A 26028-nucleotide genomic window follows, 5' to 3' on the forward strand; every position below is an offset into this window, starting at 1 on the left:
TTCCAACCTGTCCAGATTCACCTGGATCCATTCCCTACCCTCTGCTGTGTTAACTTTGCCCTCTAATTTGGCATCACCTGCGAACTTGGACAGGGTGCTCTCCACACCCTCGTCCAAGTCACTGATGAAGACATTGAATAGCACAAGTCCAAGGACCGAGCCTCGCGGGACTCCACTGCCCACATTTCTCCCTGCGGATATCGACCGACCCGGCACCACTCTCTGGGTGCGACCCCTAAGCCAGTTGCCCCCCACCTGACCGTGTAATCATCCACGTCACAGCCTGTCAGTTTATTTATGAGGACAGAATGAGGTACCGGGTCAAAGGCCTTCTACCGTGTCAAATGACTTCTACCTCGACTCCTGCGTCTAAGCCAGGGGTGGGCAAAATGCAGCCCACCAGGCCATTCCATCCGGCCCGTGGGACCCCTAAAAAATTTAGAAAATTAATATTTATCTGCCCCTGGCTGCCTGTCCCGCGGCCCTTGATGGCTTGCCAAAACTCAGTAAGCAGCCCTCCGTCCAAAATAATTGCCCCCTTTTTATGTGCAATGGGATTGTCTGCTTCTGCGCCTGTAGGATCGCTTCCTTGGGGAACGACCACCTTTCCTGGACCCCCATTTCACCAGTGCTCTTGAGCTTTAATGCCTCACTAACGAATCTCCTGAGCACACAGAAGTTAGACTTTCTGAAATCTAGTGCTTCAGCCCTGCTGGTTAGTTTACCCCCCACCGCTTGTTCCCTATGCTCCTCGCATTAGTATAGAGACATTTAAGCCCTGCAGTAGGTGCCCTTGGTACCCCCCTGTCCTGATGTCTGTCGGGCCCCTTAGTGCTTCCCTGGGCTGATCCGGTGCATTGCTCGTGGCTGACTGATCCTAGGTTCTCCTTATCCTCTGCTTCCCCGTCCCCCGATGAACCTAGTTTAAAGCCCTTTGGAGGAGATCAGCTAACCTGTAAGAGAACAGACTCTTACATTTAGAAGAGAGATGAAGACCATCTCGTCCCAGGATGCCTCTCCCGTGGAAGTGCGGATGGTGATTGTAGAAGTCAAAACCTGCATGATGGCACCAACTCCGCAGTTTCCGGCGGCATTATACTGATTGCAGAGTCCTTGTTTTTCTGGCCTACCAGCAGAACCGCCGCTGTCCCTGCCGCAGGGAAAGGACCGACTGACTGAGCGCCTGGCCTGTGACGGGCTATTCAGCTAGGTCATTTCAGCACTTAGATCAGCACCAGGTAATAGATTACTCAATCGATTGAGTTCATCTGGCTGAAGTGTTGGAAGCTGGTTACAAACAGCAGTTGCACTAAGTTCAGCAAAATCAATCCTATCCGGGGCTGCAGTTTTCAGAGTATGGTCTCACTGTGGGTTAAACGCAGAACATTTGAAGGAGCACACATCACCACCACCTGCTGCGAAGGGACTGGCTGGAGGAAAGAATATATCATTTTCTCTGGCACTGAAAGTTACTCAAGTGCCTTTTCTCGTATCTCCTGCAGCAATGCTGGGTTCGACGTGGGAACATCAGACTGGTGCTAAAGGCCTCTTTCTGCATCTGGAAGGGAGGGGAGCTGGTATTCCCTTTCGATTAAATGGCTTTTCTCATGCTGAGAAGGGAAATTTTGGAGTGCTCTTGGTGCTCTTCCCGGTCTCTGCAACCCTTTGAATGCCTGTGCTACGGTTAAAAATGCTTTCTACGTGTTTGGGAGATGAAACTCATTCTGTGTGCTCCAGCGTTAGTTAGTCTGATACCTACTTGGACAGGGTATATGCAAGGTACAGAAGGGAAAGAGTGTATCTGCTTCTGCATTCAGACCATGCTTTGTAAGAGCGCTAGTGGCCCCTTGGGTAGAGACAAATGCTTGAGTGAAAAGACATGCAGGCCTCGTCTTCCAGGCTGCCCTGGAGCATGGTGTGGCATGTTGAAGAGCTCTGCACTTAGCAAAACCTTGAAAGTCCAGAGATGCGTGGAGCTGACTACTTGGAGAAAGGGTGTGTAAGTTTGCCTCTTCTGCTCACATGCTTGTCACATCAACGCTTCACAATCGCATGGTCTCGTTCTGTGGTGGGGTTTGGAGGTTTTAATATCAGTAGCGTAACTAGGTGCGAGTCCATCGCCTGTGAATGATGTGTCAGCCTTGATAAAAATGGCAGCATGCTTGAGCAATAGACCTGCATACCAGGTAGGACGAATCCTGTATAGACTTGACATAAGCTATAAAGCTTGTGACGTTGCTCTTCTGTGTGGTACAATGGAGAAATGTGAAGTCTTCAGGACATACCTACCTGGAAGTATGTAAAACGTGTACTGCACTGCTCCACATCTGTGTAGTAGTTGCAACCCGGAATCTGCAATTTAAATCTTTCAGTATAACTATGTTGTCTTGCGTAGTTGTATCTCTCCGTTTTGTCCTACGCGTTTCCCGAGTGTTGCTTCGTGTGCTTGTGTTTAGAATCTCAGTTTTTATAAGATATGAAACACTGATGGGTGAATTACTTTGGTGATACTCATTAATGTACTTATGGATCCAAGCCTTCAATTTTCTATTTAAAACGATAGAAATGTTGATGTGTCAGTTTGTGTTTTAAGTATTCTTTTTATCCAGCTTTCAGCCTAGTTATAAGCTAAAGAAAATGTTTTAAAAAGGCAATTCTTTCAGCAGTTCCAGTTTACCATGTTCATGATAGTGCTTGTAATTTTCCCTGTCAGCTGGAAGTCATTCAGGAAAATTTTAACAGTGTGTTGAGAGGATAATTTAATCTCTGCTTCATATGCTCCATGGAAATGACCCACATGCAAGCAGCAAAAAACCCTTCTCCTTTCTTTTGACAGTTGCATGGTGAAACTTCATCCCTATGTGTTTTATGCCTTTATGATAGATCCTGTCAAAGGAAACTTCCAAAATGTAGTAACTATTTGCTAAACATTTAGATTAGATGCCCTAAAAATCCTAACTACCAATTTCCAAATGGAGGCACGGTTTTAACTTTGAAGGGCTGGTGGTATTTGTCTTTTGGATATTCCCTTTAAAATCTGCCATGTTCGAGGAAATGTCTCTGCCGATTTTAGTTACTGGCAACCTGAATTTGTGTGCAAGTGTGCTAATATTTCATGCATGGTCCAGCATCTCCTCTCTGACGCAATAAAGATTTGTTTCCGCAGATTGGACCATATTTGGGATACTTTAAATTGTCGAGAGCAGCCGTAATTTAATGACAAGCAAGGTATGTTTGCAAGGCGCAGATGACTTGTTTTTTGGGGGGATGGAGGGACATTCAGCTGACCATCCTTGCTGTCCTTATTAGGTATCACATCAGTCCAGCGTCCTGCTGTGGTGTGCAGCCTGATGCCCAATGAGATGGAAAGCCACGCAGCGTGATAAATGATTTCACAGTATCTACATCTGTTGGCTACCTCTGCTCCTGCTCACACGAGTTGTGGTAGCCAACACATAGCAAGCATCAGTTAAAGGACATGAACTTTGTCTGTTCTTTGCTGTGTATGGAAAAAATACACTGCCATTTAATAGTCTGATTTCAAGCAAGCCTGTGCACTGACCTTAGAGCTGCAGCTTAGCCTTTTGAGTAGCCAAGGAACTGTGGTTCCTTAGATGCAATAATGTTTGGCACCATCTGATCGATCCTGATCGTCTTTGCTTCTCACTGGCTTCGGTCTTGGCACGATTCTTGGAGCCGATCCTCGCTGATACCTAGCAATCACAGTTAGTAGGCTGCCGCAGTGACGATTAAACCTATTCTGTCCTCAAGATGTCTGCTTATTACATGAACATAATACAAATGGTGACCTGAGATGTGTGCACCTGCCACCATCATTTTAGAGTGGTGTTAGTGAAACGCACTGTATACAGGAGTTACAGCTGGATATTAGCAGACTTGCCAAGCTTGTCCTTTAAGTTAGCTGCCAGTCCTCTGTACAATAGGGCTTAAATCTACATTGACATACAGCAGTTGACTCTACAGAGCTTTCTTCAGTATCCCAGTGGATCTTAGTCACAGGGTGGGGTCTCACTTCAGCAAGGATGGAGGCAGAAAACCCCGCAGAGAACAGGTCTTGCAGACTAGTACTTTCCCCCTTTCTCATTTTGCAGCTTCATGATGTCAGTGCTTTGGAGGGGTGTGTGCATCTAATAATTATAGGCAGCATAACATCTCAGGTTCACATGGACTTTCACGGGTGCATGCGTGCAATCTCTGCTAATTGATAGTTGTTCAGATTAAATTAATTTGATAAAACATTTTGGCCTGTAATCAGTATCAGTAAGAGTTACGCAGTCAAATAAATGCCATTCGTAATGGCTCCTAATGCCCCTACAAATATTTAGAAAATTAATATTTATCTGCCCCTGGCTGCCTGTCATGCAGCCCTTGATGGCTTGCCAAAACTCAGTAAGTGGCCCTTCGCCCCAAATAATTGCCTGCCCCTGCCTTCAGAACTGATCCCTTCAGGTTTCAGTCCAGTTTAGCTGGGATCTCATGTTTTGGGGCCTAGCAGTATTATTACAACATCAGCAGTGATACATGGACACATCTACCCTCCCCATCTCTTGTCCCTCTTTCCACCACCCCAAAATCAGAGCGTCTGTGTTTGCAGAAGAGAGGTGAAATAGTTTAATCGTCATTCCCTGGATCTTGGGGGGGGGGGGGGGGGGGATGTGTGTTTGTGTTTGTGATGTGCTCGTGTTGTCTGTCAGACAATGATTTGGGGAACTTAATGCTAAAGCACTTTTTTTTAATGTAGAAAAAATTTTGTTATACCATAAAGCAAATGATAGCAAGCTGTTGGAAAGCTTTCTAATGGGCGGCATTCACTGTAGTATTTTTTGCAATGCTTGTTCAGCTTAAATGAGTACAAAGCTAGATACAGAATTATGCATACATGTGTAACTCACACTTAATTGAGTTTTTAATGGTAATACTTGCTTGCTCTCACACGTCTCAGTGTAGCAAGTGTGTCCAGAATTGGGATAAAAGAATTTGCTGCAACTCTCTGAGAACAAGAGGAAATGTTCTTTGTAAGGTCTGTCGTAGCAGAGAAAAGGTGCTTCAGTTTTCCTGCTTCCACTGTCACTTGCCTTTCACAAAGTGAAATAAGACAGAGCGCTTGATTTGCACCACTTCCGCATACTCGTCACTTAGCACGGTCGGAGCGTGTGCTGGTAAAAAGCCTCATCTGTTGATGGCATTTTGCAGGCGTGCTCCAAGATCATGCCAAGAATGAGCCGAGTGGCTAATTCGGATGGGGGATGCCCCGTAATCCATCTCAGCTGTGTGTGTGTGTGTGCGGGGGGGGGGGGGTTCTCGCTCACTCTCCCGTGCATGCACACACACTCAAGAGGACACGTGACTTTGGCCATATTGGCAGGTTTGTCCAAGCCTCGTCCCTCCGATTAACAGATGTAGGGAAAAGGGCATTGTGGGATTGCAGCAGTTGCTTTTGAACAACAATGTCCTTTTTGTAAGAATCTGAGGCTTCTTAAAAGATGGAACATGACATCATTACCGTTGATCCAAGAAGCATTCCTTCAATAATACTGAGTGTGCTGTGGTTATCGGCTCCCTTCCCCCTCCTTTCTCTTGCTTTTCTGACTGATGCTTTTTGTCTATTGTTCAGCCCTGGGTTGTCAGTGTGATACAGTTGTCTTTCGGTTTCACGTTCTTTCCAGGGCTGGGATCAACTATAATATTGCTACCCTTTTTTCCTCTTCTGCCCTCTTTATAAATCAAGCGCATTTCAGGTGTTGACTGAATTGCAGCTGGTTCAGATGTTGTGTTTATTGCCATGAACCCTCCATTTTTATAAGAAATAATAAGATGTAGATGCGACAGTCCTGTGCACCTTTTGACACCATCTGACTGGCTTGGCTTTGCAGATTTGCATTCTATTATTATTGCATATTATTCGCTAAAGAAAATTAATCTGATAATCGTACTATTTTAAATGGTGCCTGCATACACACATCATCATGAATGGTTAAAAAAATCTTTCTTTGTGCGTCGTTCACAGTTCTCTCTACTTTCTTATCCCTGCTCCTATTATTGCAATATTTGAGTGTGTTTAATTGTTCATTAGGTGCTGTCACTGGAATATTTTTTGGGTGAGAGTGCACATTTTTGCAACCCTAGCCTTTTGGAGGTAGGTTTTGGAAGTGCTTGGTTTGCTTCACTCTTTTCTCTCTCCCAACCACCCTTCAGGCAGGCAAGTTGGATGGTGGTACAGAGTTCACAACTGGGTTTGTGTTGGCCGTGCTGGCGCACAATAGAGCTTTTCCTTTTAACGGTGCTGGCAGTTACTTGAAGCTATAGCAGGGATCAAGCAGCCTTTGTCCAATTCACATGTGGCAGCTGCCTAGAGGGAAGTGCCACTGTGCACAGGCACACCAAGGAGCACAATTGTTCCTATCCTTTCTGTACAAACTGCTCCACAGAGGGAGGAGAAAACCAGTGACGCGCGAGAGGTCAGGAGATTTGGAGCGAGCTGGTGGGGGGGGGGTTGGAGAGACCAGGGAAAGAAGTGGGCAGGCTTAAGAGATTTTTAAACATGACAGTTTAGCTCCGATTTGTGGTCCTTGTCTTGCTGCAAAATTCAAACCTTTCTGTAGGTTTGAGAGAGGGAATGTAGGGGTGAAAAAGCACGTCATTCCCAGCCTGGGCAGGAAGGGCTGGAGAAGGAAGTGAGCTGTGTTAGTGGTTTGCCAGCCGCACAAGATTGGTGGGGGCAGTTTCCTTGAGAAATTCCCATTGCTGTGGGCTTGTTCTCTGGATAAGCCAGTGTGTAACATGTGCTACCCGATTGCAGTCATGCCTAGGCTCCCCTCATTTACCTTGACTAGCTGACACCTTACAGCTTTGGCACTCCTGCCAACAGTAGGATTGTCGCATGTCAGAAGTGCAGCTTTTTTCCTCTAGAGGAGACACGGGCCTGATAAACTTTGGATAAAGAGAAGGTAATGCATGTTTAATAGAAGTGAAATATTTCACACCTGACCTTGGAGTTCCTCTGAGGGAGGTTTTTGCAGATGCTTTAATGAAGATGGCTCCATAATGTACTACAGCAATTCTAGCAAACTGGAGGCTTGTGCTGATTCGAAAATAATGCATGCATGTAAAAGGCATTTGGTTTAGTCACCATCTGAAGTGTGGTTGCTTCCTCATCTGGCTGCCTTCCAAGATGGGAGGCTTGATCTACGTGGAAGGGGATGCTGGAAAGGATGGGGGGCCTACTTGCCCTTGACCAGTGAAGGCATAAAGGTGTCTACGGCAGGATTACACATTAGTAAAAATTGATCGGTGCCTCGTGTTTAGCCTGTGATGTAATAACAGAAGGAAACACTGAATGACATGATAGGGTAGTACATTTAGAATCGATACAAACTCCTGTTTCCTCCGTAGCCCCTCGATAGCATGCAGAAGTGCAAGAGATGGTTGAGGGACGTACAGCTTATGATGATCTCCCCTCCTTCCTCAGTCAGCCCAGAGTAGCTAGGCAGATGATGGAGTGGGATGGGGTACGTGACTGGCATGGTTTGGTTTTGCCTTCCGTGAATGCACACATCTGACTTGGATACCTGTTGGGATCCTCTGGCAGGAGAGCTCCTAGGTTACTATTTGCATTGCTCAGCAGCATGGTGTCCAGGTTGAGGTGGCGGTCTCTCCTCTGTGGGTTTGCACGGCCTTTGGAGGGTCATAGTCAATGATGCGGTGTTCTGTTTTCCCCACAGTAATCCATGCTGAAGAGGCCCCATTCATGCAGATGAGCCAGGGGTTGAAGCGGCACTTTAAACCCAGATAGTCGGCTAACTGCCCGGCAGGATGCCATCAACCAGCCGAGCGGGCAGCCTGAAGGACCCAGAAATTGCAGAGCTGTTCTTCAAAGAAGATCCTGAGAAGCTCTTCACAGATCTCCGAGAGATTGGTCATGGAAGCTTTGGAGCAGTTTATTTTGTAAGTACCTGCTTGGCTTGAGCCTATGAGCTGGCTATTAATGAATTCCACCCATTGCCTCTTCCACTTTGCATAGAGGAACAGAAATGAGCTTTTTAGACCTTTTGGGGCAGGTTTGGCTGTCAGAGCATTTGTACAGCAGTAGCGCAAAGGGGCTTCCATCGGTTGCTGGGATCCCTGTGTGTACTCCAACTGCAAACCACATATAAGAGGGAAAGTCAGGTCCCCGCAGGACAGTACACTGGAGAAGAGGCCGTTCCCATCCCAGATCCAAGTGTGTTGCAGCAGTGAATAGTGGCTGGTTAGGCGGTTTTGCTGTGCGCGCTGCTCTGCTGTAATTCGCAAGTTAAACTGCTGCTTACCTTTCTGAAAAGGGAAACTACCATTATTTCTCAAAGCTGAGCACCACATACCAGTCACGGCACTCGCAGGGCATGCCTGGCGGCTGTTTAGCAGTGCCCTCCTCTCTGATCTCGCCTGGCCACGCTTAGCTAGGCCTATACTTCTCCCACCCTCCATGCCTGGCTCCCCATCTTGTCCGTCCACCCTTTCTTCTGACTGAAGGCGCAGTTCTGCTCAGCATACGTTTCCTTCTCCTCCTTTGTCTCTAAGGGCGGCTCATTTCTTTTCCTCCTCTTAGCTGTTTTGCAGCCATTCTTTGTGTCTGGCCTCCCAAAATTTGTGTCCTCAGTCTGCCCCGAGCTCCCTCCCTGTCCTTGCCCAGAAGGTTGTACTTCCTTGTGTAACATCTCAACTTGACCGGAGCTTCTGGGCACCGGGATTTTTCCCAGCCTGCTTTTTGCTTGTGTAGCTCAGCTGAGAGGTGGGCCATTTTTTAGCTTCTTACTGCTACCTACCTCATTTGCAACTCACCGTATGTTAACCCGAGAGCTTATCGTGAGACCTTCATTAAAAAGCCACTTTCTTTTGCAAACCTCCTCTCATTTATAATTATAGGAGGTGTGGCCAAACCTGTCAGTTTTCTTTCAGAGAGCTATTTGTGTCAGTATTTTATGAGCTGCCTATTCATCGTTAATAATTGCGGCAGACCATGTTGGGAACCTTCCAGCACAAATTTAATGCAGCACAGATGAACTAATTAGGAAAAGCTTCTTAATTTTGTTCCTTGCTTAAAACTGTGAGCTGCCACTGTCTGGGAACAGATCTGTGTGAGCAAATGTTTTACAATTAAGCAGTGCTTACCTGTGGCATTTACTTTGTGTCATCAAGTTCATTTAGGGTAAAACTGGAAGTCAGTTTATCTTTTGACTTCCCCTCTCCGTCCACCTCCTGAAACTGAACCTTCCTACGTATTAGTAGGACTTGCATGAATATAGGGGATAACTGGCAGCTGCCCAGACCAGCACCTGGTTGTTACCTGAAAGCGGTAGTGTGGGGCCTGCTCCAAATCAGCAAGGGGAGAGAAGCATTCAGCACATCAGCATCTCTAGAAACTTGCATTTGATCCAAGTCAGCAATCACATGAGGACCAAATGCCTCTACCAGGACAACTTTCAAGCAGCATGGCTCATGGGGCCATGAAATCCCATGGTGGAGAACCCATCCTCCCAGGCTCTTCATCCCTCCTCTTTCCTGCACTCTGTGTCTTGAAACATTAATTTGTTTTCTGCTTGTTCTTAACTCCCGCATCTGCCCCACATTGACTGTGCTTCTCAGGCTCTGGCAGGTACCAGATTAGACCTGCCTACAAAAGGACAAAGTGTAAGCTTTGTGTGAGGCTGCTCAGATGTGTTTTAGGTCTGGCATAGTTTTTTGTAATGAAGGACTGCTTCCTGTTGATGGGAACGTCATGCTGCTGTCTGGTGTCAATCTTGCAGTTTTCAGCTTCAGCACAAGCTGAGCATGTGGTTACGATCTGTTTCTTGCTCTTTGGAAATTTCATGAAAGTAATTTTATATAGGAAGCTTTATATGAGAGGCAAATTGTATTCCATACTATTCTACGCTAAAACATGAGAGAGCCCACAAGGGAAAGGAGAATTTTTAAGGTAAGGAAGATGTGTAGGATGAATGAAGTTAATAGGGTGGATATCTTATTTTTTTATTTTCCTGCAAAACTAGTCCAATCCCTAGGGCAGTGATTGTCGACCAGGGTGCCACGAGATCCCTTGAGGGGTGCCCCTGTCTGGTTCACCATGCCCGCTCCAGCATCTTTTAGGTCCACGGCATCCCTGCCTGCCTTCCCCCACCCTCTGCTGCCCGCCTCCACACTGAGCAGCGCGCTGTGCTGTAGGCAGGCAGGCGGATGAATGCGTGGACAGAGCCAGGTTTTTCAGCCAGCTGCCCCCCGCAGCTTCTCCCACGCTCCCAGGGCCAGCGGGAGGCTCCAGCTGCTGGCATACGCAAGCCCAGGGGAGCAACCTGAGCCACAGGGACCACCCTTTCCTCTTCTCGTGTGGCTACCATCACCAGCACCAGCTAGATCAGTGTTTCTCAGCCTTTTTATCCACAAGGGAGCTCTCTGTAACTTTTCTGCATGCAGATTCTCAGTCGGCACCCCGGGGTGCCAGAAAATGTCTGGTGGGATGCCTTGAGGCTAAAAAGGTTGAGAAACACTGCCCTAGGGAAATGCTGAAGTTCTCTTATGTTCTATCAGCAGGATTAATAAGTGGATAATGCAAACTAGTAGGTGTTCTCCAGTCATGCTACAGGCAGCACCAAAGTGAAGTTAAAAATTTAAAAAAGCATTACCCAGCCTGGTGTCTATAAAACGTCTGCTCTGAGTATTTTTTGCCCCTTATTCCTCTCCCCTATCTATGTGTCTTGTATTGCTGCTCTAGCTACTCAGGTTCTTATGAACTTTGGTACCTTGCCTTCTCCCAGGACCAAGATGAACCCAGATTTTTGTCTGCAGTCTCAAACAGCCTCCCGTGTTTTTGGGGCTCCCAGCCCCTCCTTGTCCCTGCTTTGGTACTTTCGGCAGAGGGCTGACTATGACATTGTTGAGCGATCGCTTCAGCTGGGCGAGGCATTGCTCTTGCCTTCCTCCTCTGTGTGGGCTGTCCACTCCTAGTAACCTTTAACTAGTATGAAAATAAAGCTTAACCTCAGACACAGGCTTTCTGCATGGCTCTACTATATCAGGCAGGCCCCTCTCTATGTTGTCGCCACGCCTTCATGTATATTGAAACTGTCTGGAGACAGAAAGGGTATCTCTGTGGCATGAAAAACCAGGCAGTACAAATGGTAACTGCATCAAAGGTGAATCAGTCTGAAACTCAACCCGACACCATCCGCATTGCTGTAAGACTAATTTCCAAACACCACCAGGACTAAAGGATCCAGCATTTGTAGTTGCTGTTGGTAATTTTGTCCCTGTAATATCACAGCATGCTTGCTTGTGTTTGGAGTGGAACAGGGGTCTGGGCCTGGAGTTTGATTTCTTTAGATCCCTTCAGGAAGGGAGGTGGAGGAGGATGAGGTTGGCTTTGAGAAGACCCGTGCTGCTTGAAGTGGGAATTGCTGCAGCAGAGGATGCTCTTTATCATAGAAGCAACTGTGTTCAGCTCTTACAGAGAGTTGGCGGATACCGATGACAGAAAGATGAGTTTGAATACTGCATCCTGCAACCAGGAGTGTGATCATTATCAGCCTGCAGACGTGGGTTTCTGAATAGATCCACCGTTTGCCACGCTGTAGCAGAAATGTCATCTGACCTCTCAATGTCCAGATGAACTATCAGCCCCTTTTTTGTTTTCTTTACTGGGAGTTTTTGTTGCACAGTAACTCACTCGTGGCATTCTTGTGTTACAGGCACGTGATGTGCGCACCAACGAAGTGGTGGCCATCAAGAAAATGTCCTATAGTGGGAAGCAATCCAATGAGGTATGTGCAATTAAACCCAGACTGCTGCAAGTACTCGTTCTGTCTGATGACTTGATCTCATCTGGGCGGTACCCAGAGAGGATCTCTGCCAATCAGTGCAGGTGAATTGTGGTACCGTGTAAACAAGAACATGTTTCTTTCAGTGTTTTGAACATACTTCTGCCTAGTCTGCTCCTGGCAATGTTAAGCACGATTCAGTGCTTTCAGATAGGAAGAGCCATCTCTTTCGGGACCTTGAATACATAAAGAAAATGATAAAATGAAAATAGTTGGTACCCAGGCCTATAGCATTTTGACTTCATAGCTGAGCTTCCGTTGTAGGCTGAAACATTCCATTCTCAACGCCATTAAAAAAAAATCCCTACTCTGCGCTAGGGACAAAGGTTTGCCAGGAATGAGAGCAGTGAATCCAGGAGTGGCATGGGCTCAGGAGCAAGGCCAGCTTGTAAAATTGAATAGAAGGGGAGTGAGCCTCCCTTTCCTAAACTGTCTGACTGGTTGTGTTTTGGGAAACGTGGTGGAGGTGGAGAAGCTATTATAAATCAAAATCATGATGCGAACATTTTCTGAGATGGGGTGTGAAACAGACTTCGAAGAGGTATTGGTAAGAGCAGGTCTCTGAGATGTGAACATTAAATATTTTAATGTCTACCCCAGACATTTTTTTCCCCCAAACATTAACAGAGATCTTTAGCTTGAGACTCAAAGTGTTTCTAAGTGCTAACGCATGTCTTCAAATTGACCATTGTCTGAGACAGTGGGGTCCCAAACTGGTCAGGCATGGTAAGTGGCTGTAGCTGTTGCCCGTGCATGTCTGACAAACTGGTGGGGGGAGAAGAGGAAGCAGTTACAAGTTTGGTGATAAGGATGGGAGGATACCCATGAAGACTGAAGGGTTGGGAGCTACCAGTCTGAGGCATTTTTTAAACATTATTCTCCCTTTGCTGCCCTCTGAAAGGTTTTAAGCACTATCCTGCTCTGACAGATGGGCGAGCTGACCTAACAGTTCCTAACTCTTGCTTTCCATGATCACTGTACCTGTTTTGGCCACCTATACTTTGAAGAAGTAGAGAATGTGTTTGGTTCCTGGGGGATTTCTGATACCTCTCTCTCCTCCTCAGCCCCAAATCCTAGTTCCGGAGCTAAACTTTCTGTACGTCTCTCATTGCCGCAGTAACTTGTTTAATTGTCTACTGATGAAGGTATAATTTGTACCCACTTCTTGTCCTACCGTTTTAATTACTATGATCTATAAATATTTTGTTCACATGAATGAACTATGCATGCCTGACAAATAGCTTCTGATTGTCTTCAATGGGTGTTGGCCTTTATTCTGAAGAAAAAAAATCAGATGGTATTTAACACGCTTTTCTTTCTGCTTCCCGGTATCTTTTGAAGAGGAAAATTTGTTCAGGTGGTAATCTAGCCTCTATAATGTAAATCTCTTTGGGGCAGTCCTTTGTCACTTATGTCTGCCTCAGTTTATAGTGGGGTTTTGGCATTGGTTGAGACGCGGCGACCATCTAGACCAGGAGCATTTTTCATTTAAAAAATAAAGCGAGACACCTTTGGAAACTTGGTTCTGTGCTCATAAGTTGGTCTCAGGTTTTTTCTCTATATGACCAATTGAACTTAAAACCAACGTGATTATAGCAATACAGCCCCACGTATAGGCTGATATTAGGATAGCTGCACCAACTCTCCTGGGTAGGTCATTGCAACCTGCCTTGCCTGATTTGGGTTTTAGCACCTCTAGAAGTATTGACCCAGTAACTGAGCACCTGGTGATAGGTTTGAAAGGAAGGAAGATTGTGGCATCCGTGTAAAGGAGACCTAAGGTCAGTCTATGGGGACACAGTTGGAAGGGTTTGGACGGAGCTTGCTGAAGGCAATCAAGCAGAAACCTGTAGGCTTGAGTTGATGGCACAGTTGGATCCCTGGGAAATGGTGAAAAACCTTGAAGCTAAAAAGTGGACTTAACTATTAGCCACAGCTTCTCTGAGTCATAAAGTTTCTATACTTAAAAGCCAGCGAGTGAAGCAAGCAGTGAGGTCTCCTGCACAAGATTTTTTTAAGAGCTGGGAGCCGATTCCTTTATGATGTTCAGAGAGGACAGGCTGAACACTGATAGGCTTTCTTTTTTCCTACTGTTTTTATACCTTATGATCCTGATAATATCAAGTCTGGTCTTTCCTGTTATCCTAAAGAGTTTCTTGGGGTCCAGTTGTCCATGAAGAGACCTGAGATCATAACTGAGTGTTAACATTAGTATTATAACTGAGTGTTTAACATAAGCTAAGGAAACACATTTTAATCAGCCTGCTTCAAAACAAGCTTTTCCTTTCAGTTGTTCAGGTTTTGCTCTCCTGTAAGAGCCACGTTTTATAGTTCCCCTGGCTCTCATATCTGAATGCCCTTGTCACCACAAGGCCTTCAGGATCTGAATTGCAGACGTACAAAGCAAGCAGAGAAGAAAGTTGTTTTTGGTCAAGTATTCAAGCTATGCTCATGTCAGCAAAGCAGTACACATGGGCCCTTTTTTTCTTCTTTTATCCCTTTCCAGGTCACCTTTGATCTCTAAGTGCAATGTGAAGGTGCCTGTGATTAGACCTCTTGAGTTTTCCTTTGCAATTTGGACTTTGCATGAATGCAGGATGCCAGCTGGACAACTCTGTGCATAGGTGATGGGGAAATGATACTGCTGGTACAAGGTGTTAACAGTTCTAGAGTTGCCATGTCAATAAAAGGATGCTTTTTGTGGCTTGAGAAATGTTTTTGTCTGCTGTTGTAGATACTCTCTCCATTCACATTTGAAGAACTCTCTTCAAACTTACATTTTCTGTGGCTGTACCCTGGTAGACTGAGGCTTTGTAAAGTAGGCTGCATGGATGTGCCTGTTTTGCATGGCTTTTAGAAAAGGCATAGGTCTTGAGAGGCTGACCAGTATAGCAAGTGTCTTCTGGAGATTGCAGCTCCTAATTAGATGCAAGGGCTGCTTCCAGTTTTTTGAGACTTTGTTCAGTGTCAGCCTAAGTGGCACACTCTCATCTGGAAATGGAGTCAGTTCAATAGTTTCAGGTACTCTGCTTGCCTTTGAGAGTCCTTGCCAATAATGTTACTTTTACAATCACATTTTCCTTTTTTTTTTTTTTAAAGCTTTTCTCACCCTGAGGCCACTTGCATGTGGAACAAACAAAAGGGATGGGTGACTAACTGTGGAAAACCGTGAAACTATGTACAAAGTGCTATTAAATCACGAAGTGGGGGGAGGCGGGGGGAGAAATCAGTTTTCCAATCTTAAAGTTACAGCCATGTGCAGGGTGTTACCTTCAGAAATAGCAAGTGCACAGTGTGTACATAGAAGGGTCACTCTTTACGTTTGCAGCATCTCTTTAAAAATATATTGTCCTAGAAGTAGCAGAAATGAACTGTTTGTGATGTTTTCTCTTTAACTCACTGCAAGTAGGTCACTTATCAGTAGGTAAGGCGCTTTCAGAGATTGAAGTGAATACAAGAGAAATGCTATCAAGAACATAGTCAACCATTTGGTGAGAGGCAAGTTCAGGTGGTTTAGAAGTCATGTACGTAGGAGCAGGGCCAGGTCCTAAACCTCCCGGGTTGGGTGTGAATCAGGTAAGAGTGCCGGAGGGGGGTTTCGACTCCCTGCAGGGGGGTTGTAAAGAGGCTGGAGCTGGGCTGTTCTCAGTGGGGGCAGACGACAGAACAAGGAGCAATGGGCTCGTGCTGCAGCGAGGGGAAGCTGAGGTTGGATATTAGGAAAAACTTTCTCACTAGCAGGGTGGATGAAGCACTGGAACAGGTTACCCAGAGAGGTGGTGGAGTCTCCATCCTTGGACCCAGCTAGCGAAGCCTTGGCTGGGAAGATGTAGTTGGGGCTGGTCCTGTTTGGAGCAGAGGGTTGGAGTAGAGGTGACCTCCTGAGCTCCCTTCCGGTCCTCGTTGTCTAGGATTGTAAGAAAGGCATGGTACTCAGCCTGACCTCCTCCTGTTGGGATCTCTGTGTGATATGACTATGAAAACTGGTTCCCCAGAAGGGCCAGCCTGATTTTTTTTCTTTGAATATAGTGTGAGAGATCTCTAGGATCTGTCAGAGCAGTGTGTCCCATGTGTAAAATGGGACGTTAAAGCCTTTACATCTCCATTTGCAAGGTAACTGAAGTTTGCAACCTCCTGTTGAGAGACAGAGAAATGCTGACTCCCGGTATGAATGAAACCCTTGCTTGAATTCGGGGATTGAGAATCCGGAGGAGCGTGCCGTTTCCCTCCTCTGTTTGTCTGTGCGAAGTCACTTTCTTTCTTTTTTTTCAGGTTTTTTATTTTTTTTTAAGAGTTTTGTAAAGTTTCTTCCTATTCCTTTTCTTTTCTGCAGAAATGGCAGGATATTATTAAGGAAGTCAAGTTCCTACAAAGAATAAAACATCCTAACAGTATAGAATACAAAGGCTGCTATTTGCGGGAGCATACAGCATGGGTAAGCATCTGCTCTCCTCTCTGCACTTCTCTTGTTTCGGTCGAGGGCGAGTGAAATCAAAATCAAAATCTCCAGCTGGCTTTGGGGAGGCACCTGAGCATTTGCATCATACAGAGGCGGATGCATCCAGCCTGGGACCCTTAGCGGTACGCAGCAAGGCTGAATGGGCGCTGCTGGCCTGGGAGATTGAGAGATCCTGAAAATGTTCTGCTTCCTTTGTGCAGGAGTGTGTGGTGTTATTGTCCCCAGCTCCTTTCACTGCTGGATAAAAAACAAGTACTTGGCCTCTTCATTCTCCCTTTGGAAGAGGCAAAATGCATTTATCTAATTTTCTCTATGCCGGAAACAAGTATGACAGTTGTATGTGTGTGTGTGAGCTGTTACTTGGCTTTTACAGTTTTGTTTTTTTCAGAGAACATTTCATATGCAAGTGGTTAATTGCCTTGTAGTAGAATAGTCAGATTATGCAATTATATTGTAAAGAATCTGCAAGCAATGTTTCATCACGGTCCATCCTTTAAATTCTTCCCTTTTCAGCAGTCTGACTTCGTTTTCCACCCGATGTCCTTCATTTGTTTTGCCTTTTCATTTTTTACAGCATTTGGATGACCTAAAACTGCCTGGCCAGTTCCCTTTTAGCTTTTATATGTTGCTGTTTCAACATTTGGGTTAGACACAGTGTAACAGTGTTACAAAATGTAGGCTAGAAACAGCATAGGGGAATGTGTATACACAAAATTAAAAAGAAACAAAAAAACTTTCTTGGTTTAAATTTCTCATTGCATATGCATTTTTTAGGTCAGTAAAGAGGCTGCACTAAGAATCTAATGTCAGGTAGCTTTCAAAGATAAACTTGCATAGTACCATTTTATAATAGTTTAATCACCATGTTTTATGTATTAAACTGTATTAACTTGCAGACAGGATTCCTAAATTAACATTAGTAACGCTATGTGTCATTAAAAGGATACTTTTTTAGAAACTTAATCATGACAATAAATACTGTACAAATAAATGGTTAAATATCCCTTAAATGCTTTGGTAAATCAGCTAAATGTTGCTCAGTATTCCTGGTAAATGTTTAAGTACAATATAAGTTAATAATAGAAAATATATTTGGCTATGAATGTGACTTTGTTACTGCTCAGGTATCTTATTAGCAGCTTTGCTAACTTCAGTGGGAGATGATCTGGTAGAGCGGGAGTATGCAGTGTGAGTAGGGGGCAGAATAGGGCTGTAGGTTGGGAACGCTGCTGGATTATAGCAATCAGGGATCTGAAAACTGGTATTCTCCTGTTAGGGTTAGTCTACACTAGGCAAGGCTTGTCACTGGCAAATCCTGTTAGTATAGGAAACATTTATTCCAGCAGAAACACTTTTATGCCAATATAACTGACCTAGACCAGGGTATTTTCTGCTATAAAAATATCTTGAGGGGAGGAAATCATTTCCATAGCTAACTTTGCTGTACCAGCAAAAGTTGCTTGCGTGGAATAGGCTTCAGTCTTAACACTCTTCCTCTGCTGTCTTTATAGTTTATCTCACTGGATATTAACCTTGCCTCTTCCATCATAAACAATATATAAATCCCCTTTTCCTTCCTTTCCTTATTATAGATGCACAATATATCTAAGCACGATTGGAATTTAAACAGAAAGAAAATATGCAAGCATTTGTTTTTTCAAAACCTGCGTTTTGGATCCAAGCATTTTTTTCTGCATATATTTTCTTCAAATATTTATTTTAAAAGCTTGTGAGATGATTAGGACGGTGGTGGTTTTGACTGAATTGCAGGACAAGCTCCTGGTAGAAGATGCTAGCATGCTAAATGAAAGCTGCGCTGTCAACTGTTTGTCTTCCAGTGGTATCTAATAGTTTCTTTCATTTTTTTCCCTCACACAGCTTGTTATGGAATATTGTTTAGGATCAGCATCAGACTTACTAGAAGGTATGTCGCAAACATTTCTTTGCTTGGAAGTCATAAATAGCAGATTGCAGGTCACAAAGTTGTTCTGGACTGTTCAGTTTAGTGCTTTTGGGGAGGAATGAAAAGCTGCACTGGCTTGCAAATCTGATGTGGCTGCAGTCGTTGTCCCTATTGCATTAGCTTTCATCCACACAGTTCCAGTCTTCTGGTTCTACCTTAGGATAAGGCTTCAACCAACTGTTCATATTCATTGAATTTGGGATTCTTCTCTTACGCACCCTTAGGGCTTAATCCACTTGCTTTTATCAAGCATAGGTTTTCTCATCTGCCATGGCAGTACAGATAACTGGCTCCCCTAGGACTTTTATTAGTTACTCTAGTTTCCCATCAAGCTGTTTAAGAAGTGCTTTCATCAGAAGTGTATTGTGGGCCAGAAGGTTCTTCACCCTGCATCCAGAAGCAGTTAAGGCAGGGCTGGGCAAAATGCAGCCCGGGGGCTGGATGCGGCCTGCCAGGCCGTTCTGTCTCACCTGCAGGGCCCCTAAAAAATTAAGAAAATTTAATATTAATCTGCCCTGGGCTGCCTGTCATGCGGCCCTCAATGGCTTGCCAAAACTCAGTAAGCAGCCCTCTGTCCAAAATAATTGCCTGCCCCATCCTACGGCTTCCTCCACATATGTTTTGCTACTGGTTTTGTAGGTCTTAATGAATGCCCAGGAGTTTGCAGTATGTATGATATTGGTTCATTAGTGGTGAACAAAGTGTTCGATCTCCAATAACTACTTGGTAGGATCTACCTACCAATGCTTTCAGGAATTTAATTCAAAGCCAGCAGAGAGGGCTTTTTGACAGAATGGGTAGCTACAGGATCATAGTCAGAGGACTACATCTGATTGCCCAGTGAGGAATGCACTATAAACATTTTAGAAATTGTTTTGGCTTCTCGCTTTGCTCCCGGGTCTTGTAGCTTACTGTTTTCTGAGTCTGCATTTGAATATTTGATCGTGTTGGTTGCATGTTGTCAATACCATTGTTTTCCATAGTACTGAATCTTAAATATGATTTCCCCTGTAGTTCATAAAAAGCCATTGCAAGAAGTGGAAATAGCGGCAATTACCCATGGTGCTCTCCAAGGACTAGCATACTTGCATTCTCACAACATGATCCATAGGTGAGTGCTCACAGCCATACTGTGTCACCGTTACCCTTGCAGGTAATTTATCCTGCTGATTGCATCCTGATCACTTTGGGGATGTTTGTAAGTAGAGATTTGGTTGCAGTGTCCATATGTTCAGCATTTCTGCTAGGGAGATACCTTTGTATCCCCTTATGTAACATCTCTTAGATCTGCTGTCCATGATCTCTGTAGCAGTCCCTTGATGCTAACAGGCTTTTGCCTGCTTGATGTGTTAAAAATCAGTGGTGGTGGATCAGTCCTTAAAGCAGAAAAAACTCAGAGCTGACTGAGCATGTAGATTGCTTGAAGAGCTTGCAGCAGCTTTGGCTTGAAGTTTACATGGTATTTTTTTCCCCGTGCAGGGAAACAAGTACTAAATTTAAAAATTAGTTTTATATGAATAAATGTCTTCGGGAATATAGGGTAGGTAAGGGATAAAGCACTCCAAATAATGTTTAAACTGAAGACCCACTTCATTGTAGCTGTTCTACAGACACTTTCCTTTTCTCAGGGGTGTAATATTAACATTTGTTTTCCATGACCAGAGATATCAAGGCAGGAAACATCCTACTGACGGAGCCAGGCCAGGTGAAGCTTGCCGATTTTGGATCTGCTTCCATAGCCTCTCCTGCCAATTCATTTGTGGGGACGCCATATTGGTAAGGAAAGTCCTTACGTTGTTTCGGCTTTATATCTAATGTGATCAGGCTTTATTTGGATCTACTTGGTAACTGTGGTGAGGATAAAATATACTCCCCAAAAATACCACCTGAGTCAGCGAAGCTTTAGTCTGTTTATCTTTTAAAGAAGAGGAAGTTCAGCGGCTCAGAGCATCTGGCTCTTCAGGTACCTAACGTGCATTTCTTTTTATATGAAGGGCAGATTCATTGCACAAAAATCTTTGCAGGTATCTCGCAGGGCTTTAATCGCCTTCCCTCCCACAGCATTGTTTACACAAGCGTGTGCTACAGTTAGCGCGGCTGGAGTTGGTTAGCAGCCAGCTAGGCTGCTGGTGATGTGGGTGGGGCAGGAGGTAGTAAGGCTAATTCAGTGTAACAAATGGGAAGAGCTGGGCACAGGGCACGAGTGGCTCCTGTATGGTGCCCAAGAGGCTGTCGGTGGCACTTAACCAGCTATGTTGTATTCTGCCATGTACCCAGTTAGGCTCCAAACCTATGAGTCCTATTCAGCACTTCTTCCCATTGTAGCCATTCAACTTGGTTTCTGAAATGGTCCATGACATTGAAGTGTTTATTAAAGCATTATTACAAATGCACAGAAGTTTATGAGAATCTCTCTTCTGTTTTAGGATGGCCCCAGAAGTAATTTTAGCCATGGATGAAGGGCAGTATGATGGCAAAGTAGATGTTTGGTCTCTTGGAATAACATGTATTGAGTTAGGTAAGCCGTTTTTCTTAGCACTAGACAGACTTCTTTATGTACAGCTTGTGGCACACGTAGAAGACATTTAATTTCTGCTGGGGGGGATGTTTAAACTTCATTGTGTAAGTTGGAATTGCTCATACCTAGAGTTTACTTGCCTGTGTTTGCCAGGCAAGAAACCTGCATGTACTTCCCTGTCCCCGTTTCTTTGGGACAGAATCTTTAGGCTGCAGCGTCTGGCAGTTCTCCCAGTAGTTGAGATTAAATTTCCACTTTGGCATTCATTGAATCAGAAGAGATTTACCTGGACAAGAAAAACAGCAGCAGTTCTAGTGTTAAGGGGTTCTCTGCACGATGGGAATCAACCTTGAATTGAAAAGCCTGGTTCATACAGAGAAACCTTGGAAATAAACCATTAGAAGTACCAAGGCCACAGATGGGATTTAAAAGTGAAAAGCAAAACGTTGACATTGAGTTGGGCACAAAGAGTAAAAGGTTCCTTGCAGCATCCTATCTGTTAATGGAGCTTGAGCTAAACAAGCAGCTTCGTAGCTAACGCTGGGGATGTTCTCGCCCATGACTAAATTTGGCTGGAAGGTGTCCTAAGGAAGATTTGGAATAATCCAGCCTGGAGTTATGAACTCCCTCCCCCAGGAAAGAAATCCCAGCACTGCAGCTGGAACAGGCTCCTTGCAGTAGCATGTCTGCTGGAAAGAGTCAGGGGCGTGTGGCCATTTCCATGTAACACTTACATGGTACAGAAATATCCTCAATGAAGCACGTTGCAAAAATAAAGCCCGGTTTGGAACTTCCTGTACAAAGCCAACCTTTAAAAGCACTTGGACATCAATACCCTCTGGGGTGGGGATGTTGCTGCTTCCCGACGCATCGGGGGCTGTACTAACAGCCTTGTCGGGTCTCATCGCTGCATTCTCCGACTTCCTTGATTGACGGAGCATTCTGGTCGGCCGGTTAGCCTTCTCGGGAGCACGCTAATCCGTGTGAACTGCACCGTTCAGCTAAACATGCCGTCTGGCATTCCAAACTGTCAGCTTCATTTTCTTCCAGCACCATAAAACAGCCGCTTTCTTCAGACTCAGGGTTGTTGTTGCCAATATAAAGCAAGTTTAAGAGGTGTGGCTATCATGACATAATTGTGCTCGGGGTGGACTAAAGAGATTTGGCTGGATCTAGTGCCCTAGGAATGCAGTTAGCTCATGGTGACCACACCCCCGTTGTGCCTTGTTGCATGCTGCTTGTTTGCAGGATGAAGCGTTAGCCTTTTGTATGTGGCTTTGGGCTTGGTGGGGGGTGAGGCTTGGAGACAACAAATTGAGCATTATGGGCTGGTTCCCACTTTTGGCAGAATCTCTATGGTTATCTTATTTGTGTTGGTTTAAATAACCAAGGAAAAGAGGCAGAAGAATGAAAAGTCTAATTGTACTCTCCAGCTCTCATTGAGCTTTATTTGACAGAGATTTGAGCAATTCCTGGATTCTTGATATTTTACTTTGGTAACTTAAAGTTTATAAACTGGAGTGGAGAGACCACTTCTTAATGAATAAAGTAACCTCTGTTCTGACCAGGAGCACACCATGGTCTGGCAGGTAAAGGGAGGTGATTCCCTATGTCTGTGCTAGGGCTTAGCCAGCCCCTAACTTCACAATTCAGGCAAATTCATGGGGCCTGGGCCTGCTTTTAACCTGTCCTGCAGCAGGGGTAACAGGGTTTCCTTGAATAGCCATCTTAAACCTTCCTGCAGAGAAGGTAGGGGGAAAGGAAGGGTGAGAAGGTGCTTGGACCACAGCAGCAGTAGCCCAGAAAAACCTGACAGTCAAAACTGACTGCTGTGCAGAGATCGTCCTTCCCTTGAGCATAAATGCCTTTGTGTTCCTTCTGGCTGGTTTTAGAGGGCTTTGGTTTTGTAGGTTTACCCTCTAAACCATCTGGTGAACCTTCAGTGCTGCTGCTTGTGTGGGATCACCTCCTTACTCCTTAAACTTCCAGCCAGAGTAACGCACTTGGGGGGCGCCCAGAGAGAATCCTACTCGGAATAGCAGAGTCAGCCCCTTACTGACACCTTGCATATGCAGCCAGTCAGTTAATCGTGGCTGTGGTGGCTTTTATGATCAGCTGCCTTTCCCGCCACTGCCATGCTACTGCAACAGGAGAACTCCTTGGCTCGAGTAATTATAATAAAAACCATGGCCGAGTTCATTTAGCAGGGGTATGCTGAGCGTGGACCTCGCTGTGGCTACACTCCTATTTGGGTCCTTCAGAGTGTGCTCAGAGAGCTCCACGATGGCAGCCCACAGAATCTGAAAGTTTGACAAGACGAAGCATTTGATCTTAGAGAGCTTTCATCCTCTGCAGTGGGAAAACCACTGCTGTAGGAGCACGTGCCAGCACATCTGACTGCAGGGTGCTTGCTGGCTTGGGGCTCCACGTCTGGGCAGTTGCAATTCTGCCGTGATGCCCTTTTCTAAAATGTTTTTCTCTTAAGGGAGGTAAAGGAATAAAGAAAGGAAAAGCTATGAGACTGTTTCCCTATATAAAAATTATTTTCTTTTTGTGTGTAGCGGAAAGGAAGCCTCCTTTGTTTAATATGAACGCAATGAGTGCCTTATATCACATAGCGCAGAATGAATCCCCTACACTACAGTCTAATGAATGGTGAGTATTACTGAGAGAGGAATGTTGTAGGGCATTGCTGTAAATGGAGTGCTTTGTCATGCCGAGTTCTTGAAATGGCTGGATTTCTGTTGGGAAGATGTGAGCTGGCTGTTGCAATAGGTGCACTGTGCATCTTATGTGCACAAAATTGACCGTTGACTAAGCTGGTGTTTTGGAGTCTGCAACACAACAGCTCCAGAAACCAAAGAAACCCGTAGTACGAACACAGAATGCCATAATACATTCAAGTTGTGCGTCAGTAAATGTTGGAAACCCACAAGCCTGCAGCAAATCAGGTTCTTAAAAAAAAACAAACCAAAAACTGAAAAGCCGAGATTTGCAAAACCCCAATGTTGGTTTGTTGAACTATTGGCTTTTAAAACAAAGACACTGATAGCGTGGTATGTGTCTTTGTTACACAGACTTTGCAAGCCTATTAAATAGGCATGTTTTGTGCCTCCTAGCCTTGAAGAATGTCTTTTTGAAACAGCAATGAGAGATTAAGTTCACGTTAAAGTTAAAAACCTGGTAATAATGTTGTATGTATGCTAAGCCACAGCCTGGATGCACTGATTGCAGTACAGTGCACTATGCTTTTTTTAAACTGTTTCAAACTGTTTCAGCTTCAGAGATGTTCCGATTAGGTTTACTTGTGCCATGTTTGCACAGAAAATTCAGCTTATTTTATGTGCTTTCCTACCAATTAGAATTAATTGGCCAAAAAAAATTAGTGGAAGAAGGAAAAATACCCCCTCCACACACACACACTTTTTTTTTTTGGTAGAGAGGGAAGCAAGAAATAAAACCCACATAAGTCCTGTAATATTAGCTTGATAGCAAAGTCTCTAAAAATCCACACCTTCAAATGGTGGGGAAGGAAAATGTAGAAGTTTCCCTTCCAGAAAGATATGTGCTTATGAAAAATTCCCCCACACCATGAAGAACCCTGGAAATTTTGGAAGACGAGTCTGATACATTTTCAGTATGAGATGTTAATGAAGAGTGGGGAGGACGGGGGTGAGCAGCACCCCAGGTGGAGCCCAGCCCAGGGCCACAGCTGAATGAAATCACTCCACAAAACTGGTGTTTTTACAGTACGAATTTTACACGTTGGTGCGGCATCGGGTTGTATGGGGAGTTGCATGCTGCACAAAGCTACTTCCTCTCCCGAATTGCTCCGTGTTGGTGCACTCTTAGTCTGAACCAGTTTGACAGCTGACATGAAGTAGTCTACATGGTAGCGGTGGGATCTGGTTGGATGTAGGTACATTGGAGGCTGCTGTGTGAAGGATTGGGTTGTGGGTGGTTCTGCATGCTCACAGATGCAAATAATTTGGTTCCTTGACAAGGCGGTGGACCGCAATGGGCAGTTCTTTCAGATGATGTTTTTCCCTCTTGCAATAGGTCTGATTATTTTCGAAACTTCGTAGATTCTTGCCTCCAAAAAATCCCTCAAGACAGACCTACATCAGAGGAGCTCCTGAAGGTTGGCTTTCTTGTTCTCTCTTTTCCCTTTGGTGTTGAACAGGCGAGGTTATGTGGAGTGTGATGCTCTTCAGCGTGTCCTTTGCTCACCTGCTGCTCTCCTCTAAGCTTAAGCAATGCTCCGTCTGCTACCCCAGTACCCAGCGGCTAGTAGAGCGCGCGCTGTGCTCTCCTTGTCAGCGCTTCTAGCCTAGCTGTTACTTTTTAGCCTCCCTTGCACTTAGCCAGATGATTCCCTGGCCCAGCTACATCTTCACGGTGACTAGCAACAGCGCAAGATGACCGTCCACTCCCAGAGAGCCTTGGTTTCTGCGGCTCCATCTATCTCCCCTTCGGCTGCTATGATTAATCCTGACAGAGCCATCATGCATTAGTTATTAAAGTTCCTTTCTTTACTTCTCCTCTTTATCCTGCGCTGTATTTACCCCTGCGGGGTTTTTCTGCTCTCCCAACACCTCTGTGCTCTCTACATAGAACTGAAAGTTACCACTCCGGTGTGATCCGTGGCAAGACAAGGGGGAGGAGAGCTACTGTCTCTCTGCCATGTTCCTTTCCTTGACTTGGCTGCATGTCGCTTATTTGCCAAGCTCCTCCTGCCACATAGCCTAGCCGTTCTTCCTTCCTCCCTCTCCCATATGCTGCCAATACTGCCTTTGCTCTGGTGCTGGAATGTAGTGAGTGTGCTTAAACGGTTGCAAAGAGCTGAAACATGCCTAAGGGAATATATTTATGGGAAGCTCTGTGAGTAGGTATTGATGCTGCTTTACACAAATGTGACTTTGTGGTGCAGAGTAGCACTTGATTTTGGTCCTGGTTCATTTTTCATTTTCCTTGCAAAAGCTAAGGCACTCGGTGGTGGTGGTGGTGGTGGTGATGAAAGGTTTTGTATTCAATACCAATGTTCCCAAACCTTGTACTATCACCACACAAGTGCTGCCAGCACGGGTTTTGTATGTTTTAACCCCCAAATGATCAGGAAGGTTTTCCTTATTTACACGGGCAAGGATTTTTCCATTCCAGAAGTAAGCACAATTCTCTGCTGAAGGGTTTGTGCAATTCTGTGGCTCGGGTTTATTTTTGG

General features: G+C 45.0%; 1 protein-coding gene across 1 annotated transcript in view; it reads left to right on the plus strand.

Moving 5' to 3' along the window:
* Positions 1 to 26028, plus strand: part of TAOK1 (TAO kinase 1) — a 73551-nt gene that overhangs the window by 28758 nt on the left and 18765 nt on the right. Inside the window, exons 2-10 of the mRNA XM_059717079.1 lie at positions 7743 to 7965; positions 11739 to 11810; positions 16201 to 16302; positions 18205 to 18250; positions 19304 to 19400; positions 19952 to 20065; positions 20716 to 20807; positions 23369 to 23462; positions 24867 to 24948. Of these exons, the coding sequence (XP_059573062.1) occupies positions 7834 to 7965; positions 11739 to 11810; positions 16201 to 16302; positions 18205 to 18250; positions 19304 to 19400; positions 19952 to 20065; positions 20716 to 20807; positions 23369 to 23462; positions 24867 to 24948 (831 nt within the window). The 5' untranslated portion in view covers positions 7743 to 7833. The remainder of the gene's footprint in view (positions 1 to 7742; positions 7966 to 11738; positions 11811 to 16200; positions 16303 to 18204; positions 18251 to 19303; positions 19401 to 19951; positions 20066 to 20715; positions 20808 to 23368; positions 23463 to 24866; positions 24949 to 26028) is intronic.

Source organism: Alligator mississippiensis, chromosome 14, assembly GCF_030867095.1.
Source record: "Alligator mississippiensis isolate rAllMis1 chromosome 14, rAllMis1, whole genome shotgun sequence".
NCBI lineage: Eukaryota > Metazoa > Chordata > Crocodylia > Alligatoridae > Alligator > Alligator mississippiensis.